Consider the following 23,305-nt stretch of genomic DNA (forward strand, 5'->3'; position numbering starts at 1 on the left):
AACTTCCTGACAGACCAGAGGCAGCTGGTGAGGCTGGGGAAAATCACATCCAGCACACAAGATTGTGTTAAATGATCTAGTTAACAACTCCACTGCCATCTCTCCTAAACATCTCCATACCTCCACAGATATGTCATCTGGACCAACCGTCTTTCCACTCTTCCTCTTCTTCATACCTGCCCTCAATTTCTCCTTGCTCATTCCCGGCACTTCCTGATTCACTATCCCCACATCATCCGACCTTCTCTCTCTCTCTCTCTCTTCATTCATCAGCCCCTCAAAGTATTCCTTCCACCTTCTCAACACACCCTCCTCACTTGTCAGTACATTTCCATCCCTATCTTTGATCATCCTATCCTGCTGCACATCATTCCCAGCTCCGTCCCTCTGTCTAGCAAATCGGTACAAGTCCTTTTCTCCTTCCTTAGTGTCTAACCTCTCATACAACTCACCATATGCCTTTTCCTTTGCCACCTCTCTCTTCACTTTACACTGCATCTCCTTGTATTCCTGTCTACTTTCTTCATCTCTCTGACTATCCCACTTCTTCTTGGCCAACCTCATCTTCTGTATAATTTGCTGTACTTCCTCATTCCGCCATCAAGTCTCCTTGTCTTCCTTCCTCTGTCCAGATGACACACCAAGTACCTTCCTAGCTGTCTCCCTCACTATTTCTGCAGTGCTTACCCAGCCATCCGGAAACTCTTCACTACTAACCAGTGCCTATCTTAACGCCTCCCTGAACGCCACACAACAGTCCTCCTTCTTCAACTTCCACCATTTGATCCTTGGCTCTGCCATCACTCTCTTCCTTTTCTGGGTCTCCAAAGTCATCCTACAGACCACATTCCAATGCTACCGAGCTATGTTCTCCCCCGTCACCACCTTGGAGTCTCCGATCCCTTTTAGATCACGCCTCCTGCATAAGATATAGTCCACTTGTGTGCACTTTCCTCCACTCTTATATGTCACATATTCACCACAGCCATTTCCATCCTTTTCGCAAAATCCACCACCATCTGTCCTTCCACATTCCTCTCCGTGACACCATACCTACCCATCACCTCTGTACCCTTCACTAACATACCCATTGAAGTCCACTCCAATCACCACTCTCTCCTCCTGAGTACACTCTCCACCACTCATCCAACTCACTCCAGAATTCTTCTTTCTCTTCCATCTCACACCCAATTTGTGGGGCATATGCGCTGATAACATTCATCAACACACCTTTGATTTCCAGCTTCATACTCATCACTCTATCTGACACTCTTCACCTCCAATACACTCTTGACATACTCTTCCTTCAGAATGACCCCTACCCCATTTCGCCTCCCATTCACGCCACCGTAGAAGAATTTGAACCCTCCTCCAATGCTCTTGGCCTTATTCCCCTTCCACCTGGTTGGTCTCTTGCACACACAGTATACCTACCTTCATTCTCACCATCATATCAGCCAGCTCTCCCTCTCCCCCTTTACCAGTCATAGTGCCAACATTCAAAGTTTGGACTCTCACCTCAACACTCTTACCCTTCCTCCTATCCCTCTGCCTCTGCACATGCCCCCCCCCCCTTCTCATTTGCCCAACAGTAGCATAGTTTCAACCTGATCTCACAGAAATACGTGAAAGGACCACGACCTCTTAACACTTGCATTGCGTGGTGGTGGCACGTAATGTGCTAAAATGACATGCCAGCACCACGGAAACAATGACAGTAGGAACTGAATTAGGATCCTTTGTCATGCGGGACACACGAATTCCCTGATTCAACAACATCATGCATGAGTGGTGTTCAATATTTTCTAATTAACAAAGTTTTATTTTATTGTTATTTTTATTGTCATTTGACTGAATTTATTATAGTGCCTTAGTTACAATTTTATGTTCTCTAAAAGCCCTAACCCCAACCCTAACCCTAAGCTCATTACATCAAAATGAGTTATATTACACACAAGTCAGTGTTTTTAGAGAACAAAAAAATCATAACTAAGGCACTATAATAAATTCAGTCAAATGGCAATAAAATAAAATTTTGTTAACTAGAAAATATTAAACACCACTCATTGCATATAGGAGGTGATTATATGTGTGAAGGAGACTATATATAGTTTAGTCTACCTTACAGTCTCCGAGGTGAAGACAAACCACTCGGATTACAATAGGGTTCCATTCACTCCTTTATTACTTCTCCGGCCAAACGACAGATATTCACCTTTTGCTACTACTACGCACTGGTGCTAGTTTACAGTACTAGTGCCAGTGCCTTTGACTGCACTATGATGTGGAAACTAGAGCCCAAAGTGTAATGCTGCTGTGCTTTTGGAAAACTAAACAACATAGCCCACTCACCCTGCACAGCTAGTGTTGTACGTGACATGTTGTTCAGCTGTTTTTTTTGTTTTTTTTTTGTTGTTGTTTTTTTTTGTTTTTTTTTTACACTTTCTATGATGAATTTGGCCTTACCTTCGTAGCACTCTGGGATCTTGAGTTTTCCATTGATGCATTGGATTGGCACAGCATAGCCACACTTCCTGGCCTCGTTCATACAATAGACTGAAACGATGTCTCTGTGATACACTCTGTTTGGCGTGAAGTCTGCGATCCAGATCTTCCGTCCGTTATATAATATCCTTCCTCTCTGTATGCCAACAGTGCATGGGGCTGAGGGTAAAGGAAGAGGAACTTGTAATACTTTCAGTTCAGGATATGCTACTATAATGGCTGAGAGTAGCACCCTTTGACATTGTTATCAGTCCTTGGCAATAATACAATCATCTTTTGAGTACAGGATCCTGCTTTATTTATCCCTGTAAAGATGGCCTTCAGCGATGGACTAAAATAATAATTAATTTTACATGATATACTGTTCGTTTAAAATGAAAATCTTTAAGCACTAAAAAGTAAAATCTGTTTGAAAAAGTCAAAAAAGGCAAGAAAATGCAATAGGAGTTGGAAATGGACTGGAATGAGGGAGGGGTTCATAGTCTCAAAAGGAGGAAAAGCGCTTCCTGAACATTTACAATTGCTCTTTTATTAGGCAAATGCTGAAGAACTCAGTGTTTAAAAACAGTTGTATGTGTATCTGAAATCTGTCATGCTCACGGTAAAGTCTTTCATTTTCAAGATGTTACTTTAGGACTTTGAGTGTTATCTTGTTGAAGACCCTGACCAGCGAAACGCGAGTAATAAAAGTTCCAAGGCAGTGTTGCTACTTTAAAGTGGCCATATCGTGCTCTTTCCAGCTCTACTTTTTATTCTGGGGCTCCACGAGAGTAGCTTTACATGATTCACAGTTCCAAAAAAAAAATCCTTATTTATCTTATATTGGCCCTTTTGCAGCTCCTCAGTTCCTTCTCTGTCTGAAACAGGCTGTTTGAGCTATTTTCTCTTTAAGGGCCCCCTTCCTAAAAGCCCACTTTCTTCTGATTGGCCAACTTCCGGAAGCCTGCGGCAAGGGCAGCACCCAGTGCTTGTTGTGTCGAACTCACAACAAGCTGGTTCTGCAAGAAAATTGTAAAAAGCCACTTTGTTTTGCCATTGTGTTCTTGCAATGAATTTGTTCTCTGCATTTAACCCACCCTACTGTCTTGGCTCCTGTCACTGTAGTGACTGACTCAGTTGAAAATTTCACTTGTGACCAAGATGTGTGACTATTTTATCTTTACATGGTGATGCTGGTCGCGTGGCTCGGGTCCAGGGCTGTTCCGGTGGTGTCTGGACACTGCTTGGCAACCTCCTCATCATATTCTTCATATATTTTATAATTCCATTATAATTCTGTCTATCCTCTTTCAATGTTGTATTGTGTAAACACCACACCATTGCATGTTGTGCGTCTTGGGAGAGGGATCCCTCCTCTGTTGCTCTCCCTGAGGTTTCTTCCTATTTTTCCTCCCCTTTAAAGGTTTTTTTTTGGGGAGTTGTTCCTTATCTGATGTGAGGGTCTAAGGACAGGATGTTGTGTTGCTGTAAAGCCCCTTCAGATAAATTTGGGACATTGAGCTATACAAATAAAACTGACTTGACATTAAACTGTCCTTGGTTCAGGAAGCAGTCTTCGGTAAAATGACGGGAACACAATAAAAGGTTGGGGATGTATTGCTGAGGAATAGTGGTAAAAGGACATTTTAACCACTGGTTTTTCATTTCATCTTCCTTTGGAAGTCCATACAAAGGGAATTTTCCTTCATACCGAAGAAAATATCATCTTCTCGACATTGCAACACACACTAACCAAACGTCCCAGCCTTTGCTCAACCTAACTTTGTTCGAGTCCTCCTGCCTCCACTATAACTAACTTTTTTTTGTGGGTGGGCCAAACTAGCCGCTAGTCAGGCATTATGAAAATGTGTTACGTAGTGACGTAGATAAGTAACGGTAGAAAATGCTGGACTACAAACGAGGCACCGCGGTGGCCCAGTGGTTAGCAGCACTGTTGCCTCACAGCAAGAAGGTCCTCGGTTCGAACCACAGACCATCCCAGGTCCTTTGGGTGTGGAGTTTGCATGTTCTCCCCATGTCTGCGTGGGTTTCCTCCCACCATCAAAGACATGCATGTTAATACTCCTGCCTGCGCCCCTGGCCAAGGCGACGACAAAGAACTGGAGTTGGTCCCTGGGTGCTGCACTGTGGCTGCCCCCTGTTTTAAGTGTGTGTGTATAGAGGATGGGTTAAATGCAGAGAATGAATTTCATTGTATTTATGTGGAGTGGCAATAAAGTATCTTCTTCTTCAGGCAGTGCTTTCTGTCACAGAATAACTCCCTTTGGCATGGACTTTGGGCTCTGTAACTCTGCAGATGTCTTAAATGCACTTTCCAGCTATACAACACATTGAAAGAAAGGGGAAACCCCAAAAAGCATGATATGGTCTTACATGGACTAAAATTTCACATTTTGTACAAAACTTATTTTGGGAGAAAAGGTTACATTTCCTGTTTCTGAGTGTAGTTGACGTATCAGTACCGTCACTAGACACTTGAAGTGTGAATGAGTCTCCATAACCATTATCTCGGAGACCACAAGGTTAGATGAAGATAGCTGTATCACTAACCACTACCTGACCTTAACCCTAGACTTAACCACTACCTAACCTTAATCCTAGACTTAACCACTACCTGAACTTAACCCTAGACTTAACCTTAACCCTAGACTTAACCACTACTTAACCTTAACCCTAGACTTAACCACTACTAACCTTAACCCTAGATTTAACAAATATCTAACCTTAACCCAAGACCTAACCACTAACTAACCTTAATCCTAAACTTAACCACTACCTAACCTTAACCTTAGACTTAACCACTACCTGACCTTAACCCTAGACTTAACCACTACCTAACCTTAATCCTAAACTTAAACACTACCTAACCTTAACCCTAGATTTAACAAATATCTAACCTTAACCCAAGACCTAACCCTAACGCTAACCCTCAACTTAACCACCACCTAACCTTAACCCTAGACTTAACTACGTACTAACCTTAACCTTAGACTTCACCACTACCTGACCTTAACCACTACCTAGCCTTAACCCTAGACTTAACCACTACCTAACCTTAACCCTAGACTTACTCACTACCTAACCTTAACCCTAGACTTAACCACTACCTAACCTTAACCCTAGACTTACCCACTACCTAACCTTAACCCTAGACTTAACCACTACCTGACCTTAAACCTAGACTTAACCACTACCTGACCTTAATCCTAGACTTAACCACTACCTAACCTTAACCCTAGACTTAACCACTACCTAACCTTAACCCTAGACTTACCCACTACCTAACCTTAACCCTAGATTTAACCACTACCTAACCTTAATCCTAGACTTAACCACTACCTGACCTTAACCCTAGACTTAACCTTAACCCTAGACTTAACCACTACTTAACCTTAACCCTAGACTTCACCACTACCTAACCTTAACCCTAGACTTAACCACTACCTAACCTTACCCTAGACTTAACCACTACCTGACCTTAACCCTAGACTTAACCACTACCTAACCTTAATCCTAAACTTAACCACTACCTAACCTTAACCTTAGACTTAACCACTACCTGACCTTAACCCTAGACTTAACCACTACCTAACCTTAATCCTAAACATAACCACTACCTAACCTTAACCCTAGATTTAACAAATATCTAACCTTAACCCAAGACCTAACCCTAACGCTAACCCTCAACTTAACCACCACCTAACCTTAACCCTAGACTTAACTACGTACTAACCTTAACCTTAGACTTCACCACATACTAACATTAACCCTAGACTTAACCACTACTTAATTTTAACCCTTCACCTAACCACGTACTAACCCTAACCCAAGACCCCTAGACTTAACCATGTACTAACCTTAACCCTAGACTTAATCACATACTAACCTTAACCCTAGACTTAACCACATACTATCCTTAACCCTCAACTTAACCACTACCTAACCTTAACCCTAGACTTAACTGCAAACCTTAACACTAAACCTAACTACTACTTTTCATTAACCTTAAATTTAATTACTATGTAACCTTAACCCTTAAGTTAACCACTACCTAACTTAACCACTGTAAGTTAACAGTTAAGTTAACTTACTTAACTTATACACTGTAACTGCAGATGCCGTCATCACTGCATGAAAATCAACTTTTGTGCTTCCATTGCACAACATTTTCAAGTCGTGTTATTGGTACGCTGTTCACTGACGATGTGAATCAGCAGTTCCCACTGGTAACATGGTTTCCAGGATACAAATACCACTGAGCACAGACCAAAAAAAAAAAAGCTGTTCGTGGCAGAAAAGGGGATGAACAAGGATAAATCAGTCATTGGATGGGGTCTTTTTAGTTAAATTATCATCCTGAAATCGCCAGTCCTACCCATGCACACTGGCTGTGGAGACCACTCTCCTGTATCCTGACACACAATCTCTAGACTTCCGTCAATCGTGTAGTCTCCGTTGCAGCCGTATTTGATGGCTTCCGTGAAGGCAAACTCTCTCTGTGAAGTGTCAGACATGTAGCCATTTCTTATTGGTTGGGGTGGAGGGCAGGTAACAGCTGAGAAAGAAAACATGTAAATTCAGAGACTGTCTTTACACACAGTACAGTATATCATGTTAAGCACCATTTCACAAACAAAACATTTGCTTTTGGGCATCCGGGTAGCGTGGTGGTCTATTCCATTGCCTACCGACATGGGAATCACCGGTTCGAATCCCTGTGTTACCTCCAACTTGGTCGGGTGTCCCTACAAACACAATTGGCCATGTTTGTGGGTGGGAAGCCAGATGTGGGTATGTGTCCTGGTCGCTGCACTAGCGCCTCCTCTGTTCGGTCGGGGCGCTTGTTTGGGGTGGGAGGGGGAACTGGGAGGAATAGCGTGATCCTCTCACGCATCCCCCTGGTGCAACTCCTCACTGTCAGGTGAAAAGTAGTGGCTGGTGACTCCACATGTATAGGAGGAGACATGTGGTAGTCTACAGCCCTCGCTGGATTGGCAAAGGGGGCGGAGCAGCGACCGGAATGGCTCGGGAAGAGTGGGGTAATTGGCCAAGTGCAATTGGGGAGAAAATGCAAAAAAAAAAATGTTTTTAACATAGTTGCAGGTCCAAAAGTACATTGACTGCCAACGTATTGATGAATGAGGATGTAGATGAAGACATCCGCTGAGATCTACTGTTAACCCTGATTTACATTCAGTGCAGGCTCACTCAGGGCTTACTCACCAAACCCATACAGTGGTGCTTGAAAGTTTGTGAACCCTTTAGAATTTTCTTTATTTCTGCATAAATATGACCTAAAAGATCATCAGATTTACACCCAAGTCATATTGGATCATTTTCCTCAAAAAATAAATGACCAAGTACAATTTGTTTTGTCTCATTTGTTTAATTTATCTCCTTTTAGGACTTGTGTGAAAATCTGATGTTTCGGGTCATATTTATGCAGAAATATAGAAAATTCTAAAGGGTTCACAACCTTTCAAGCACCACTGTACCTACACTTAACCCTCTCTAATCTAATACCTAACATAACATCTCTAATCTAATATTAATTAAGCAAATAATCAGAGGGAGTATCCTGCACAATGCCCTCATTCATTGATGCATCGAAATACATTTGTGTGCATGTAAGAAGGTGATTTGATACGTTGACATGTGGTCTCGTTTGGCCAGATGCACCAATATTCTCATCACAAAGTGGTGGCCTTTGGCCTTGCAAAACCAGTGACATGCATCGTATGCATGTGACAGAACTGCAGAGAAGTTGTATGCAAACGTTCGGTCTGTGAGACTGGGTTGATCATGTTATTTAGGAGCATCGCGAGATCCACCAACTATAAAACTGTAAAAGAGTATGACACTTACTCGATGATCCTTTGACTACTTCCAAAAGTGCATGACCTCACATGTAATCCCTTACTCTTTTGTTTTTTTTCATGAAAATGCTTTTCTTTCTATTGTTTGTAGTGTTTGCTTGGTTTTTTTTGTGGTTTTTTTTTTTTTTTTTGGTTGAGCATTTTCCAGATAGCAAAATTTCTGTGGCCCGGACCCGTCCCACACCGACACTTTCATCCGGCCCACATACCGCGTGGAATGATGATACTTGGGCAGTCCGCTCCTGTTTGCCAGATCTGGGCCAGAACCAAGCCATAGCAATGCCGCATGTAGATCAGTGACTGAGAACACGAAACACCGCATGTGCCACATATTTGCCAAAGGTGGCCCATATTGGTTCTGTGATATTTGGGCCATATTCACCATTTACCACAGGGGGCACTGCAGGGTCACATCCAGATCACATGTTGCTGAGAGCACTGCATCTTTGCCAAAAAAGGCCCACATCTGATTTGGCATATTTGGACCATATTTGCTATTATACATGTGGGCCACTTCAGGCTCACATCCATTTTGTCAGGGCCAGAAGAAGGCCATCAGTGCCGCATCACTGCCTGAAGTGGCCCACATCCAGATGCCATCTGGGATGCTGGTGCTACTTCTGTTTAACAGAAATTCTTTAAAGAAATTTCCAAAATGTTAGGATTAATAAAATTAGACTATTTCTTTTTACAGCAGTACTGCTCATGCTGTTAATCATGCTATTCCAGCTTACGTCGACATTCCGGTGGCTCAGTCCAGGTGCCGTCGGCAGTGCACTCTCCTCTTGCGTTGCCAGTGACTACATATGGTGGGATGCATTTGTAGGTCCCTCCAAGACCATACTCTGTTGTGTTTCCTGAAATTATCTTGTCATAGACAATCATCCCAAAACGTGGGATGGGTGCTAGGTCACACTGTACCGCTGAGAGAAAAAAGACAAAAACATGGAGAACTTTCTTTTTATTCATTTCATCCATTAAACTAGGAAGAACCTGTTGGATTATTGCTAGTGAGTCTGTTCTGAGAATACAAAAGTAGTCCAAAATATCATGGAACTGGCCAGGATCAGAGACCAATGAAATGCATTTAATTTTTCTCTTCTTGCCTTGCATTTGCTTTATCCATCCATCCATCCATTATCCAAACCGCTTACCCTGCTGTCAGGGTCACAGGGATGCTGGAGCCTATCCCAGCAGTCATTGGGCGGCAGGCGGGGAGACACACTGGACAGGCCACCAGGCCGTCACAGGGCCCACACACACACACACACACACACACACACACACACACACATTCACATCTAGGGACAATTTAGTACAGTGAGTCACCTGACCTACATGTCTTTGGACTGTGGGAGGAAACCGGAGCCCCGGAGGAAACCCACACAGACACGGGGAGAACATGCAAACTCTACACACGGGACGACCCGGGACTACCCCCAAGGTTGGACTACCCCGGGGCTCGAACCCAGGACCTTCTTGCTGTGAGGCGACTACCCTAACCACTGCGCCACCGTGCCGCCGCATTTGCTTTAAAATAAAAATATAATAATAAGGGCGTCTAAGGCCCAATTCCCCACAAGGGCCTTTTCTTCCATTAGATGCAAAGTAGCTATGACTTTGGTTTGACATACCCACGGACACTACAAATTAACATCATCAAGCACATCCATCTCAGCACTACACAAGAGAAGCACTTATCTCTTGGGTCAGTAGTCCTCTTTGTTTGGTCTAAAGAAGAACATGCAGAACATACACTTGCACTCGGGTGGAGGGGCGCTCCATGTTCCGTTATGTAGGCACTCGGCACTGCTGACTCCATGCAAGACGTACCTGCATAGAACAATCGTGCTGTATTATTTTCTTTACCAATGCAGACATCTTTAAAAACTTAGCAACTTTTACAAACCGTAATGTTTTTTGCCTGCTCAGTTTTGTAAATTTTTATTTTATTATTTTTAATTTTTTGTTTTGGAGAGTACAATCGGCATGTTGGCAGCAGAAATATCTGTAATAGCTGTTGCCAAAGAATTGAACGGTCACGTCATGTTTCTTACATGATAATGTATGGCCCAACATTACAAAGACGTGCTCAACATTCCTGGAAGTTGTAATGCCCTGGTTCCTTCACGGCCTTCCTAGCCACCCGGCACTGAATTGGGAGAGCATGTTTGGGATGCTTTAGATTATCATGTATGACAGGATATTCCGTTTCCTGCCAATATAGTACTATGGCTTTGCGCCGCCGTTGAAGAGGAGTGTGACACGATACAACCATCTCATGCAGAGAGCAGATCAAGTTGTTGATCTTCGCCTACAGAAAGCAGCAGGAAGTGTGCAGCGGTGGTCACAGCAGATACTGACTGGTTTCCTTATGCACAACTTTTCTTTAACATTGTTGCATATTGCATTTATGTTTTTGTACATTTATGTATATTTCAGTGGCCTGTATTTGGCCATAGTAGTGCAGTATGGTATGTACTCCCGTAGGATTTTTGTACCAAAATTGATTTTTTTGCTTTTTTGGCTTCTATAGGGACCAAACTGTCAGAAAATGATGGGTGCCAAATTTTCAGACCCCCACCCCCTTTCTGAGCGCCCCCTATCCAAAATAGATGGTTCAATATGTGAAGAAAAAAAACTTAATCCCAAGAAAATAGATAGCATAGTTTTTTCTATTGATTCTGTTACCTCTAGGCATGCTTAAGAACATACTAAAAATCTAGGAAAATCTACTTCCTGGAAATGCATCATTTTCAAGATGGCATCCAATATGGCTGCCAGGAGCTTAAAATGGCTATATCTCAGTTTCTATTCAAACTAGAAAGCTGATTTTGGTGTCTAATCTTAGGTTTTTGGGCTCAAGGAATTCCACTGAATCAGTGAAATTTCCATCATTAACTTATTTATTGTCAAATCCAAGATGGTGTCCATCCTACGGCGATGTCCCATTGTACTAAATTGGGTAAAAACAACAAATTTGCCTTTTTTTGTGAAAGGGAACATAATAACTGTCATATTTAATGTGAAAAATGGAAGACATTTATTAAACATGTTTCTATTATGTAAATAACCACACAGTAGTCGAGTAATCCAGTAAGACAGGTTTATCTTTCAGTTAAGCATACTGTATGTTGTTTATAGCAGCATATACGTGATGACAAGCAGCAGTAAAAAGTTGCACTTAGTATCCAATTGAAAAAAAAAGTTACTCTATGTTGCGCCAGTAGGTAAATGGAGAGTAAGAAAAAGCTGCTAAATTCCCCAAAAACATCTACAACAAAACAAAACAAATACAGGTGATGATAAAGGAATTTAAATAATACTTGATGATCTATTCATCAGCATTGTCATCTTCTGGAATGTACTCACTTGTTGTGTTTGCACAGTCTCCACCATAACATTTGCAGAGAGGAGTGCAAGGCAGGTGATTCTTTGAGCAGCTGCACTGTCCCTTGCAACCTACTTTGCAGCCACATTTGATTAGCTCAAGTACCGCCTGTGGTGCAGGGAGGGCAAGACACCTGACTGGAACATATCCGCCACTCACTGAACTCCATCCATTCTGTTCGATTGGTGGAAGCTCAGGGCAATTCGTCTTGTATGACTTATCTCGCATTGTGACATAATTGGAACGTAGGATATGGGGTAGCAATGCAGCATGAGTTGGAGGTAGCATCTCACCCCCCAGGTTCTTTGATCGGAATAGTTCCCATCTGAGTGATGGCAGGGTTGTTGGAAATTCTCTAATGCCTTCACCAGTGATGGGAGCTCACCATTGATAAGCTCAGGGGGAATGGAACCCTTGCCAAGGTCCTTGAAGCAGTCAATGGCAGGATCATCATCATCAAGCTTCAGGTATGCGTTGATCCACGTCTTTTTGGAGATTCCAACAAATTTTCCTCCCCAGTCAGCACCAGAAAAATTTTGCAGGCCAAGTAATCCCTGACATTTCTGACATCCAATAACTTGAACAAGCTCAAAAACATTTATTTCCCGTTTCTTTGCACCTTTGCCTGTTGAAAATGTCAGAGAAGTTGGAGTTGCAATGCATTCACATGATACTAAATCAAGTAGCAGTAAGAGGACATCAGTGTCGGGTGACCAGACACATATGTCTCGTGAGGCACCATTGCCAGCAGAGGCAAGGACTTGATGAGGTATTAGGGTATCAGCCTCTTCATGTGTGTGTGCCTCCACAAAATCACATCCCTTGATGAAGGTGTCATAGATGACAACCAGTAGGAAAGAACTGTCCTTTGAGAAATACTCTAGCAGTCCCTGGCCCAACTCACATGTCAGCTTCTTCTTGGTCGATGATGCAGAGAGGAGATCCTTGCTCGACATAGTGAGCTTCATCTCTGGATGGATTTCGTATTCTACAGAAGTAATTGCTCTCTTCTGTCGAGTTTTCTTCTTTAATGACTCATCCATATATCGATCAAAGACAACTCGACCCTCATGATAGCCAGCCATCATTGTTTTGATGCGTTTGTTAAATGCATCCTGAAGGTCTGACAGCTTCCGCATGGTTGGTGTCTTTTTCATGCTCTGAAGCACACCCATGGCATCAACTATTGGAACTTTGATAGGGACACCTGGAGGATCTTCTTGCATTGGATCAGGCTTTGGGACAGCTTCAAGGAGCTCTGCCTTGGCATCTTCAATTGCATGCATGAGACTAGCTTTGTCTGTAGGGATGTACAAGGTTCCATCCACAGCACACAGAGAGCGGGGAACCATTGACATTTCATAGTCTCCAATTGTCTCCTCAAGTTTGGGAACTAGACTTGGTCGACTGCCTTGGATGATGAGAAATCTTCCAAGCAGTTCACGTTCCTCACGCAACTTGATGACCTTGTCTCCAACACGTGCCTTTGTTTTCTCCATCCAGTTTGAAAAGGTCTTCAACTCGAGTTTCTTCATTTTGTTCCACACTGAGAGTGTTGACGTAGTGATCAAACGTTCAGAAACAAACTCCTCAAAGCGCTTCTGACCCTTTTCCGCAAACTGGAGAATATCATGCTTTGCCACATCTGTCACAAGCACTGATGAAACAAAACTCCTGAATGGTGTTTTTTCTTTGAATGGATTGCCTCCACAGTGCAACTCAATCAAGTCGCGTAGCTTCAGTGCATTTGTTCTTGACCTCAATGCAATCTCTCCTGAGAGATGATAATGCTCTGTCCTTGAAGTAGATCTGGAAGCTTTTGGGAAGCTCTTGAGGTACTGATTTACTAGATCAGCAAGATGAGGTGTGGCAATGATCAGCCGGTCCAGAGCTGCTTCATCTCTACTGAGTCCTACCATCCCACCATGTCCCTTTAGCTTCTTGATTTCCTGCTCGAGGGCTTGATCAGTGAAGAGATGAGTGAAGGGTATCTCTGACTTTGCCACCACAAATGCACCAGACTTCAGTGCATCCCATGTTTCTGGGTCATCTTTTTCAAGAGCATTCATTTGAGCAAGATTGACTGGCATCAAGCGAGCATAGTTGAGGAGATCATGAGCAAAGAAATACTTGATGAGATTCTCTAATGAAGACAAGTATCCCTCCCAGTCACCTGAGCGGCAAGAGCTGATGAGATTAAGAAGACTCTCTACCTGGTGAAGATACTGGGTTAAGAATTGAGTGAACTCACCAATGTCTTTTTCATTTTCGAGTGGCTTGACATTTTCTGTGTACCAGGATTGGATTTCTTCAAAGATCTCTACCATCAGTGGGTTACATTCATGGAGTTTGTCCTTGAGAGCAATGCATTGCATCTGAATCGGACAATTTGGAAGTTTTGACAAGATGGCATCAAATCGCAACATCAAAATTGCAAGGCTCGTAGTGATGTGGTACTCAAGGCCTCGTTTGTAAGCTTTGCCACCAAAGATACCACGAAGAGCTGCTGATGTGTAAGCACCACTTTCAATAGCACATATGTCAAGGCCACTTCCATCAACTGTTTTACCTAGACCTTGCAACACAGCAAATGCAATGTGAAGAGTTCCAGTTCTTAGGATCCAGTTGGTGTTTCCAACTGACTGCTGAATCTTCAATGCACGGGAGTAAAGGTCAAGATCTAGGGTTATCAGTGTTTTTCTGTGAGGGCCAATGACAGTGGCAGAGATACCCTGGGTTAACTTCAAAGCGGTATAGAGGGTAGCATAATCTGTTGGCGAGGTCTTAAACAGTGGAGCAATCACCCCTGTGTTTGTTGAGGTGCAACTGTTAGAGGACTGAGATAACAGTAGAGATTTAGTTGCAGCCCAAGTTGGCATCACATCTTCCTTTTTCAATTTCCCTGATTTACGCCTTTGTTCTTTGATCGACACAATAGAGTCATCTTGATTTCTGTCGTTATTAGATTCAGCATGGCTTCTCTCTTCTTCACTGTTCTCGGTCTGTTTGCTTGTCAGCTGCGGTTCAGTTGAGGTTGCCCCCCTGTTATCATCAGTTGCAAGGTAGTTTGTGAATGCCCAGGTGTGAGTGAAGTCTTGGGAAATGAGATTGTTTCGGTTTCCTATCACAGACTCAAATCTCAGTGGAGTGGTTTGATCATTGGCTCCTGCAGCAAGTTTATATCAAATGCTAGAGGTGATGCCGTGAGAGGTTTTCCTGTTATAACAAGTGGTTGGTTCATCAGGTCTCCATCTTCATCCTGCTGGTTGATTACAACCACTGTGCCATGGAAGGTTTCTTGCCCAGTGGCTGTGTCTTCCAAAAGATCAATATTGTCAATAGCAAACCAGATGTTCACACTCTTCTTCACAAAGTCAGGGAGACAAAATCCGCCAGTATCCTCATTCGTTGAAGAACAGACTGCTCCACACTTTTTTCTAAGTCAAGGATCTTTAAGTAGTCACTTCCAATGTAGACATCTGAGAGGTTCTGGACAAGGATTTTGTCACGCACTCTAGAGTGGATAGCAAGGGGCAGTCCGATTGAGAGGGGTGTTTGGACATTTTGCCGAAAGGCATCGTCTTTCTTTGGCTGATGTTTCACCTGACGATCAGTGCGAGTGTTCTGGACTAGAAACTGGCATGCAACATCAACAGTTTTGTCTACTTCTTCATCCCGCATTCCAAACACTTTGACAACATGACTGCCAAAGAGGAGGTGACTTAGGAAGAATTGGAGTAAAGAGGGATTCTTAAAGTTATCAAATATCCCAGCTGCGCTTTTGCATGATCTCTGCCCGCAGTAGGTTAGCAACTTTCTTCAGGTTGCCAATAACCTGACCATCATTCATAGTGGAAATACTGCAATCAATAGCTTTGCTAACTACAGTTGATTTAACAAGCTTGTCTGGCTCATTTCGTTGCAGTGAGCTTACAAACTGGACATCTGGAAGTCGCTCACCAATGATCTTTTTCAGATGCTTGCGATAGTTTGTAGTCTCATCGACATCCATGTGATATCTTTTCAGGATCAACAAGTAAGCATCATTGACCTGAGCCATGTCAAGAGTAACATCGTCTATGACGGTATTTTGAATGGCGAGGATTAACTGTTCGTCACACAAAGAGCGAATGAGTGATTCATTATCATGATCTTTCTTTATTGTTGTGGTACGTTTTGCATTCCGCAAGCAATCCCTGTGATAGTACTTTTCAAGAGCTGAAGCGTCACCAGCATCCACTAGGTCTCTAGGTCTGCTACACAGATTCTTACTTGGTCATCTTGGGTCTGCTGCTTTATTTCAAGAAGCGTTTCACCCATTGCATCAGAAAGAACACGGTGCAGTGGCTCTGAATCACCCTTGGAACAAAAGTCACAAGGTGAGAATAAACACACTTGCTCCTTTGGGACAGATTTCGACCGTTTAGGTCTAACAGATCCTGTAGTAATTGAAGGGCGCCCAGGTCCTCTTCTAGAACAGACAGGTGACTGAGGTCGGGATTGGTTAGCCCTGAGACGGTCAATTTTATTCTCGTTTATAACAGATTTTCGGCACTCACTATGATAATGAACCAATTTCAGTTCCCCTTCATTTAGGCCAGATAAGTAGTCGGAAAGTTCCTCAAAATCACTTTGACCTAAAGAGACTCTGTCCCTGCAAGCCTGCAGTAGGTCATCAATCATGGCTGGATTTTTAACTAGTCGCTTGCCAGGGGTGGCACCTTCTTTGCAGATCACGCAAATGTTGCATTCCTCTGCCATATTGACCAGATCTCATCCCACCTTAGCTCACAAGTTGTCCAATTTGTTGGATGCCAGACAGATGAAACCTAATGATGGGGAAACAATTGTAACCGGTTATTTTCTTGCCCGGTGCGGAATTCGATATGGGGTGTACTGCACCACAAGGCGACATCACTAACCGCTCGGCTAAAGGGTCAGACCCGTTAGCTGGGGGCTAACGTGTCTTATTAGTAGTTTACAGTCGTCACCCTCCCCGGAAGCGCGCCCTCGCGCTTTGTTCTTCCCGCGCTCCGAAGAGAATCCTGAGGATCTGCACACTTCCGGATCCCACCGCTGCCACCAATGTAACCGGTTATTTTCTTGCCCGGTGCGGGATTCGATACGGGGTGTACTGCACCACAAGGCGACATCACTAACCGCTTGGCTAAAGGGTCAGACCCGTTAGCTAGGGGCTAACGTGTCTTATTAGTAGTTTACACAATGTAAATTTATATTTGAATTAGAAGGCTTGGTTTAAATTTCATCAGAAAAATATGACACATTTACCAGATCATTCTCAGCCCACCTTAGCTTACTGTTTAGCTTAGCTTTCTAGTTCGTTGTTGTAGGTTGTCGGATCTGTGCATGCCAGACAGATGAAACCTAATGATGGGAAAACAATGTAAATATAAATATGTGCAAATGTTGGCTTTTAAATCTAGCGGGCATGGTTTAAATTTAGCCCAACTTAGCTTACTGTTAGTAGTCCAAAATTGTTGGATCAGGGCATGTCAGACTGAAAGATTAGACCTAATAATGGGAAAACAATTTAAATATATGTCAAAATATGTGTAAACATTGGCTTATAAATCTTTCAGGCTTGTTTTAAATTTCACCTGAATGATAAAAAATTAAAATAAAAGTATCACTTACCAGGTAGTTGCTTTCAGCAATTCCATGAATGTGATTCTCAAAATGTTGACTCTTCAAATCTATTGTGGTGTTTGTTTGTTTTGTTGTTGTTGTTTTCGTATTGGCCTATTTTTATTTTATTTTATCTTGAGTACTGTTCTTTTTTGTTTTCAGTCAGCTACAAACACAGCTGTGCTTTAATTATGATCTCACCTGTTTGAAATGAACCAAATTAACAAGGATTATGCTACAATGGCCACATTTCAACCCTTATTTTTTCAGATTCAGAACAGGAATGTCTTTCAGAATGGTCAACACCTTCAGTAAAGTATTAATTGTCACTGGATGCCCATGAAAAATAATTGTAAAAGTTATATTGGCCAAGAAAAGAGCAGGAGTGGAAAGAGGAGAGTAATGATGAATGGGATAGGCACAAGGGTCAGTCCGGGGTGTCCCAGGTGAGGAGCCAAAAGTCAGACAAATACTCTTCTAGCTGTTTTAATAGTGTTATAAATCAACTAAGAATATTTTAAAACCTACAAAACAACTATAATATCATAAAAATTGGACATTAAAAACCACTTCAGCCCCAGGCAATTTTTTTGAATTTTCGCCCGAAATTACATGCCCAAAATAATTCAGTAATAGCTCCGCAAGTACAGGGCCCAGATGCACAATTCTGGTGTCTATGTATAGGTAACACCTGGAAAAATGTACTTCAAGTGGAAGTTTAGTTGTACCATCCACCAGGACAGAAGGACTGCAGATAAACTACAGCAGAAATTCAATTTTTTAGGTTTGCCTTAACAAAACTTACAATTTGAGTGTGAATAACATCAGTAATACCATTTACCAGCAGGCCACAGATATTTGGATCTGTTCTGCAACTTCTCAACTGCATCTCCTCCAAATTTGGTGTTATACAACTGAAGCGTAACAATTGTACAGCCATTTTAGTAAGAGTAGTCCCAGGCGGACTTATATTTTACTGTTCCGGGAGGTCCCAAAATAGATGGCCCCCCAGAATTGGGGGTGGGGGTCAGAAAATTTGGCACCCTTCATTTTCTGTTAGTTTGGTCCCTATAGAAGCCAAAACAGCAAAAAAATCAATTTTGGCACAAAAATCCTACGGGAGCTGCTTTTTTGACATAGCATACCGCACTATAGACCGTAAATCATTAGCATATTTTTCACCAGAGGACCACTGTGTTGAACACAGCTGAGCGGAAATGGATTTTGTTTTTGAATTTATGTCACAAAATAGATGATAGAGTCTTGGAACTCAGTAAATTCCTGGTTAATTGAGCAACAGAGGACATGAGACTGCATCATGTGTAATTCTCAGCTTTGACATGAGGCATCACAGCTGGTCTATCCTTACCCCTGATGGCAGGTGTAGTTGGTGGTGCTTTGGTATAGATTATCTTCATAGAACACATATCCATTAGGGGGTTCGTCTGGGTAAGGACAACGCTTTGCTGCGGTACAGAAGAGAGGAATTGAGTTAACTCATCGTGGCAGTTGTGTATTTTGTTCTTAAATAAGTCAAGACTACAGGACTAATATGCACAACTTCATACTGAATGTTCAATATACCCTAGTTTACCTGCCCAGCACAGTAAAGGCTATGAACTATTTAAGAAAAAAAGAAGAAGAGGACGCAAACTAACTGACATTGTATGTGTGTGTTTGAGCCAATCTCCTGCCATAAAGACCGTTCTCTTAAGTTCTCTTTTTTGCATTTTTGCTGCGTTGCCAAAAGAACAAAGAATCTGAACTTCAAGATATCCTCTCCAGGGCTTAAGTAATATTGACATCGATTTGATAAAAACAGGAAATACCCAGTTTAAGACCATCATCATATCTAATAATATTATCTGATATATATGTAATATTATATGAAATATCTATTATTATTACCATCACATCTAGTCCACGTTCATTTTCATAAAGCAGGTTTGTTAAGAAATGTGTAGTGAGAATTAGAAGCATCTGGTAGGCATGTTACCCTTAATGGGTAAAAACATGAATACTAATGTATAAAGAAATTGTTAATAATCCAAGTAACTGGTAAACAGACTGCATTTAGACAGTCCTCCCAACCCAGTCCTCAAGGACCCCCTATCCTGCAGATTTTCATTGTAACCCTGCATAGGTAGCCCTGCTTGTACTTACTCAACCAATCATCTCACAGCACTTAATTATGCAAGGTGTGCAACGTCTGACATAATTCATTGCTGATTGGTTGAATAACTACAAACAGGTACCTATTCAGTGGTGCAAAGAAAGTCTGCAGGATAGGGGTTCCTTGAGGACTGGGTTGGGAAACACTGCTCTGGTCTGGTCTGGTCTACCCACAGCTCTAACAGTGTACACCTCACATTCACACAGCCACGCACTGATGGAGGGGGCTGCCATGCGAGGCGCCAACCTGCCCACCAGGAGCAGTCGGGTTCATTGTCTTGCTCAAGGACACTTCCGGAGGACCCGGGGATCAAACCAGCAACCTTCCGATTACTAGACAACCCGCTCTACCTCCTGAGCCATGCCGCCCTTAAAACACTCACTCAAAGTTTAATGACTTTGTGGGGGGGAAAGATACAGACCTGCCGCTCCCTGCATGCTCCTAACATGGCATATATTTGTATCAAAACGAGTTTTAGATCAATCGCACAAAAGAAAGTTATAAGATCTACTTTTTTCTTTTTTTTTTTAATTGAACATTGTTCATGTATTTTCTTGAAAAAAGTTCATTACAAAACAAACATGGCAAATATACATTCCATCCAAACATACATAGATATATCCAAAATGCCAAAGGGAACATTATGTAAACATTTCTATACAGTATATCAGGAAGTGCATAGAGGTTGAATGTTACATGACAAATATACGGTAATGTATTACGAAAATAAGGGTACAAACAATAATAAATTAAATACATGACATACGCTAATTGAAAATAATAAAACATAGTCCATCATACAAGGGGGAATTAATAAGGATACCAGTCTTCTGATTCAGTGGGAAAATGTCTTAACACCTCATAAGTCTTTAGAGCTTTTGTATCGGTCATTAGTTTTAAAGATTTCAGGTATAATCTAAATTCATTTAAAAAAACATCAAATTCGGGGGACCACTTTAAGTATCTATTTTTATGAATAAAGAATTTGGCTAAGCAGAGGATTACATTACAAGAGTTCATCGTTTTTGTTTTGCAAAATCCTACCAAAGGTTATATTGTCTCTAGAAGTCCAAGTTGGAAAGGACAAAATCCCTTGCTTTATCCATTTGTGAACGTCAAGCCAGAACACAAGTACCACACCACATGAGAAAAATACATGGTCCCTAGTTTCTATGTCATTTTCACAAAATGAACATATATTATCGTCAAAACCAAACCGTGATCTAAGTAGTTCTTTGGAGGGATGTATGTTATTCATCGTTTTGAAGTGTGTTTCCTTCGCTTTGGGGGGGGATAGGAAATGTTAGATACATTGTTTTCAATTTAATAATTGAATTTTTATCAAATTTGTGTAAAATGTCATTTTTGTTTTGTCTTTCAGGGAATAAGTTTTCAGTGAGACAGTTTCTAATAAAATGATTATCACATTTTTTGTGCAAGATTAAAAACCCTTGAATTGACAGTGGGGTCAATCGTGGCTATATAGGTTGGTGAGTCATTATATTTGTTATCAGAGATACAAATTCTTTGGGGAGTGCTTTATGTAATTTAGTAAAGTCTGATTTGGAAGGCTTGAAAGTATGTTTTGTCTGGAATTGTTCATAATTTAATAAATTACCACTAGGATCCATTAGATCAACTATTGACCATATATTTTCCTCATACCAATCTTAAAGAATAAAGACTTGTTGCGATACAATATATATATATTATTCCAAAGTACAGTGGTGTGGGGTGAAAAGTTATGTACATATAACATTCTCCAATACAACAGTATCTGTTTATGGAGCTCGGATAATGAAACAGGAAGTTTATCAATATTATAGTCAGTTCTGAGTATAAATTTCAATCCTCCAATTTTATTGAATAAGTGATTTGGAATACAGTACCAGAAGGAGTTACTATGTTTGATCCAAGACTTTAGCCAATTTATTTTTAAAGTTCCATTAAGGCAATCAAAATCAATAACTTTTAGACCTCCATCCTTTACTTCTTTAACCATATGGCTTTTCTTTATATAGTGTGGTCTGTTTCGCCAAATGAAATTTAGATTAATCTGATTGATTGATTTGATAATTTTTTTTGGAATGGCATGAGAATAGGCTGGGTAAATACACCTTGATAAGCATTCCATCTTAGTTAAATTAATTCTGCCAAGTATTAGCTTTGATTTACATTCATTTAACTTATTTTCTACATTCAAAGACTGACTTCGTTTTTGGTCTTTTGAAAGGAAAATTCCCAGGTATTTGATTTCTGATTTAATAGGAATATTACAGATTTATTTTAGTGGGGTGTCATGTACAGCCAATAGTTCACATTTTTTTTAAATTTAGTGTTAATCCTGAAGCTTTAGAGAATTTTTCAACTTTTTCAATAGTTGTTGGAATTTGGTGTCTATCTTTTAAGAAAATTGTCGTGTCATCTGCTAGTTGGCTGATGATAATATCTGTACCTAATACATTTAGTTGTTTAATGTCATCACAGTTTTTTAGGTGAATTGCTAACATTTCTGTAAATAGTATGCATAAATATGGAGAAACCGGACAACCCTGAGGAATCCCTACATTAACCTTAAAACTGGGGGTGGTGCCAGCAGGTAGTATGACACAGCTGGTAATATTCTGATAGAGTCCACTGACAAAATTCCTAAAATTAACTCCAAATCCAAAATGTTCAAGTACCAAGATGATAAATGGATGCTCCACAGAGTCAAACGCTTTATAAAAATCTCAAAAGAGGAGAAACCCATCATCTTCAATTTGGTTTCTGTATTCAATAATGTCCATTACCAGCCTTATATTGTTGTGGATTGATCTTCCTTTTAGAAAACCTGATTGTGTTTCTGCAATAGGATTCAAAATCCCTGTTTGAAGACGAGTAGCGAAAATGTAGGTTAGGGGTTTGTAGTCTGAGTTTCTAAGAGTGATGGGCCTTCTATTATCTATAATTCTGGGGTCTTTTCCAGGTTTTGGAATTGAAATGATAATCCCTTGTTTGCATGACAATCCTCATTAGAACATTTAGAGCTGTAAAGCTGGCTATAGAATTTAAGGATTTCCGAGGAGATTAATTTTTCATCTGTGGTTTCTATATCATCAATTATCAAGGATTTAATGTTATTTCTTTCCTGCCTTCTTTTTTCAAGGTTACAGAAATATGCTGAGTTTTTCCCCCCTCCTCTATCCATTTAGCTCTAGCCCTAATAAAGGCTCCTTTTGCTTTCTGAGTGTAGATTTCATCCAATTTGGGTTGAAGGTTTTATATTTTCTATTTCTCATCTTCAGTGGGATTAGGTTTATTGCAGTAAACATTAAGCTGTTTAATTATATCTAGTTATTTTCTTTCAAGATCTTTTTTAAGTTTTTTACTGAATGAGATGGTGACTTGGCGTATTTTATATTTTAGGAACTCCCATTTCTTGACAGGCATTGTTAGTTCTTCAGAGTTTATGATCTCTTGAATCAATAGTTTAATTTTTCTACAGTATTCAGAATTTTTATTTAGACTGGAGTTAAATTTCCAATATTTGTGAGAATAAGTACTCCTGTTTTTAGGTTTAACATGTAGAGAAATAATGCTGTGATCAGTAAGTGGAGCAGCCGAGATATCAAAGTTGATATCATAGCACAGCAAGTGGCTTGCAATTAACCAATAGTCAATTCTAGATTTTAAATTTGAATTTGGGCTGAACCATGAGTATTTAAATATTCC

General features: G+C 41.1%; 1 protein-coding gene across 1 annotated transcript in view; it reads right to left on the reverse strand.

Annotated features, from left to right (window-relative positions):
* Positions 1–23,305, reverse strand: part of LOC130113175 (beta-2-glycoprotein 1-like) — a 35,736-nt gene that overhangs the window by 4,409 nt on the left and 8,022 nt on the right. Inside the window, exons 3-7 of the mRNA XM_056280721.1 lie at positions 18,788–18,884; positions 10,138–10,214; positions 9,116–9,304; positions 6,881–7,060; positions 2,467–2,664 (exon numbers count right to left, since the gene is read on the reverse strand). Of these exons, the coding sequence (XP_056136696.1) occupies positions 2,467–2,664; positions 6,881–7,060; positions 9,116–9,304; positions 10,138–10,214; positions 18,788–18,884 (741 nt within the window). The remainder of the gene's footprint in view (positions 1–2,466; positions 2,665–6,880; positions 7,061–9,115; positions 9,305–10,137; positions 10,215–18,787; positions 18,885–23,305) is intronic.

Source organism: Lampris incognitus, chromosome 5 (genome assembly GCF_029633865.1).
Source record: "Lampris incognitus isolate fLamInc1 chromosome 5, fLamInc1.hap2, whole genome shotgun sequence".
Classification (NCBI taxonomy): Eukaryota; Metazoa; Chordata; class Actinopteri; order Lampriformes; family Lampridae; genus Lampris; species Lampris incognitus.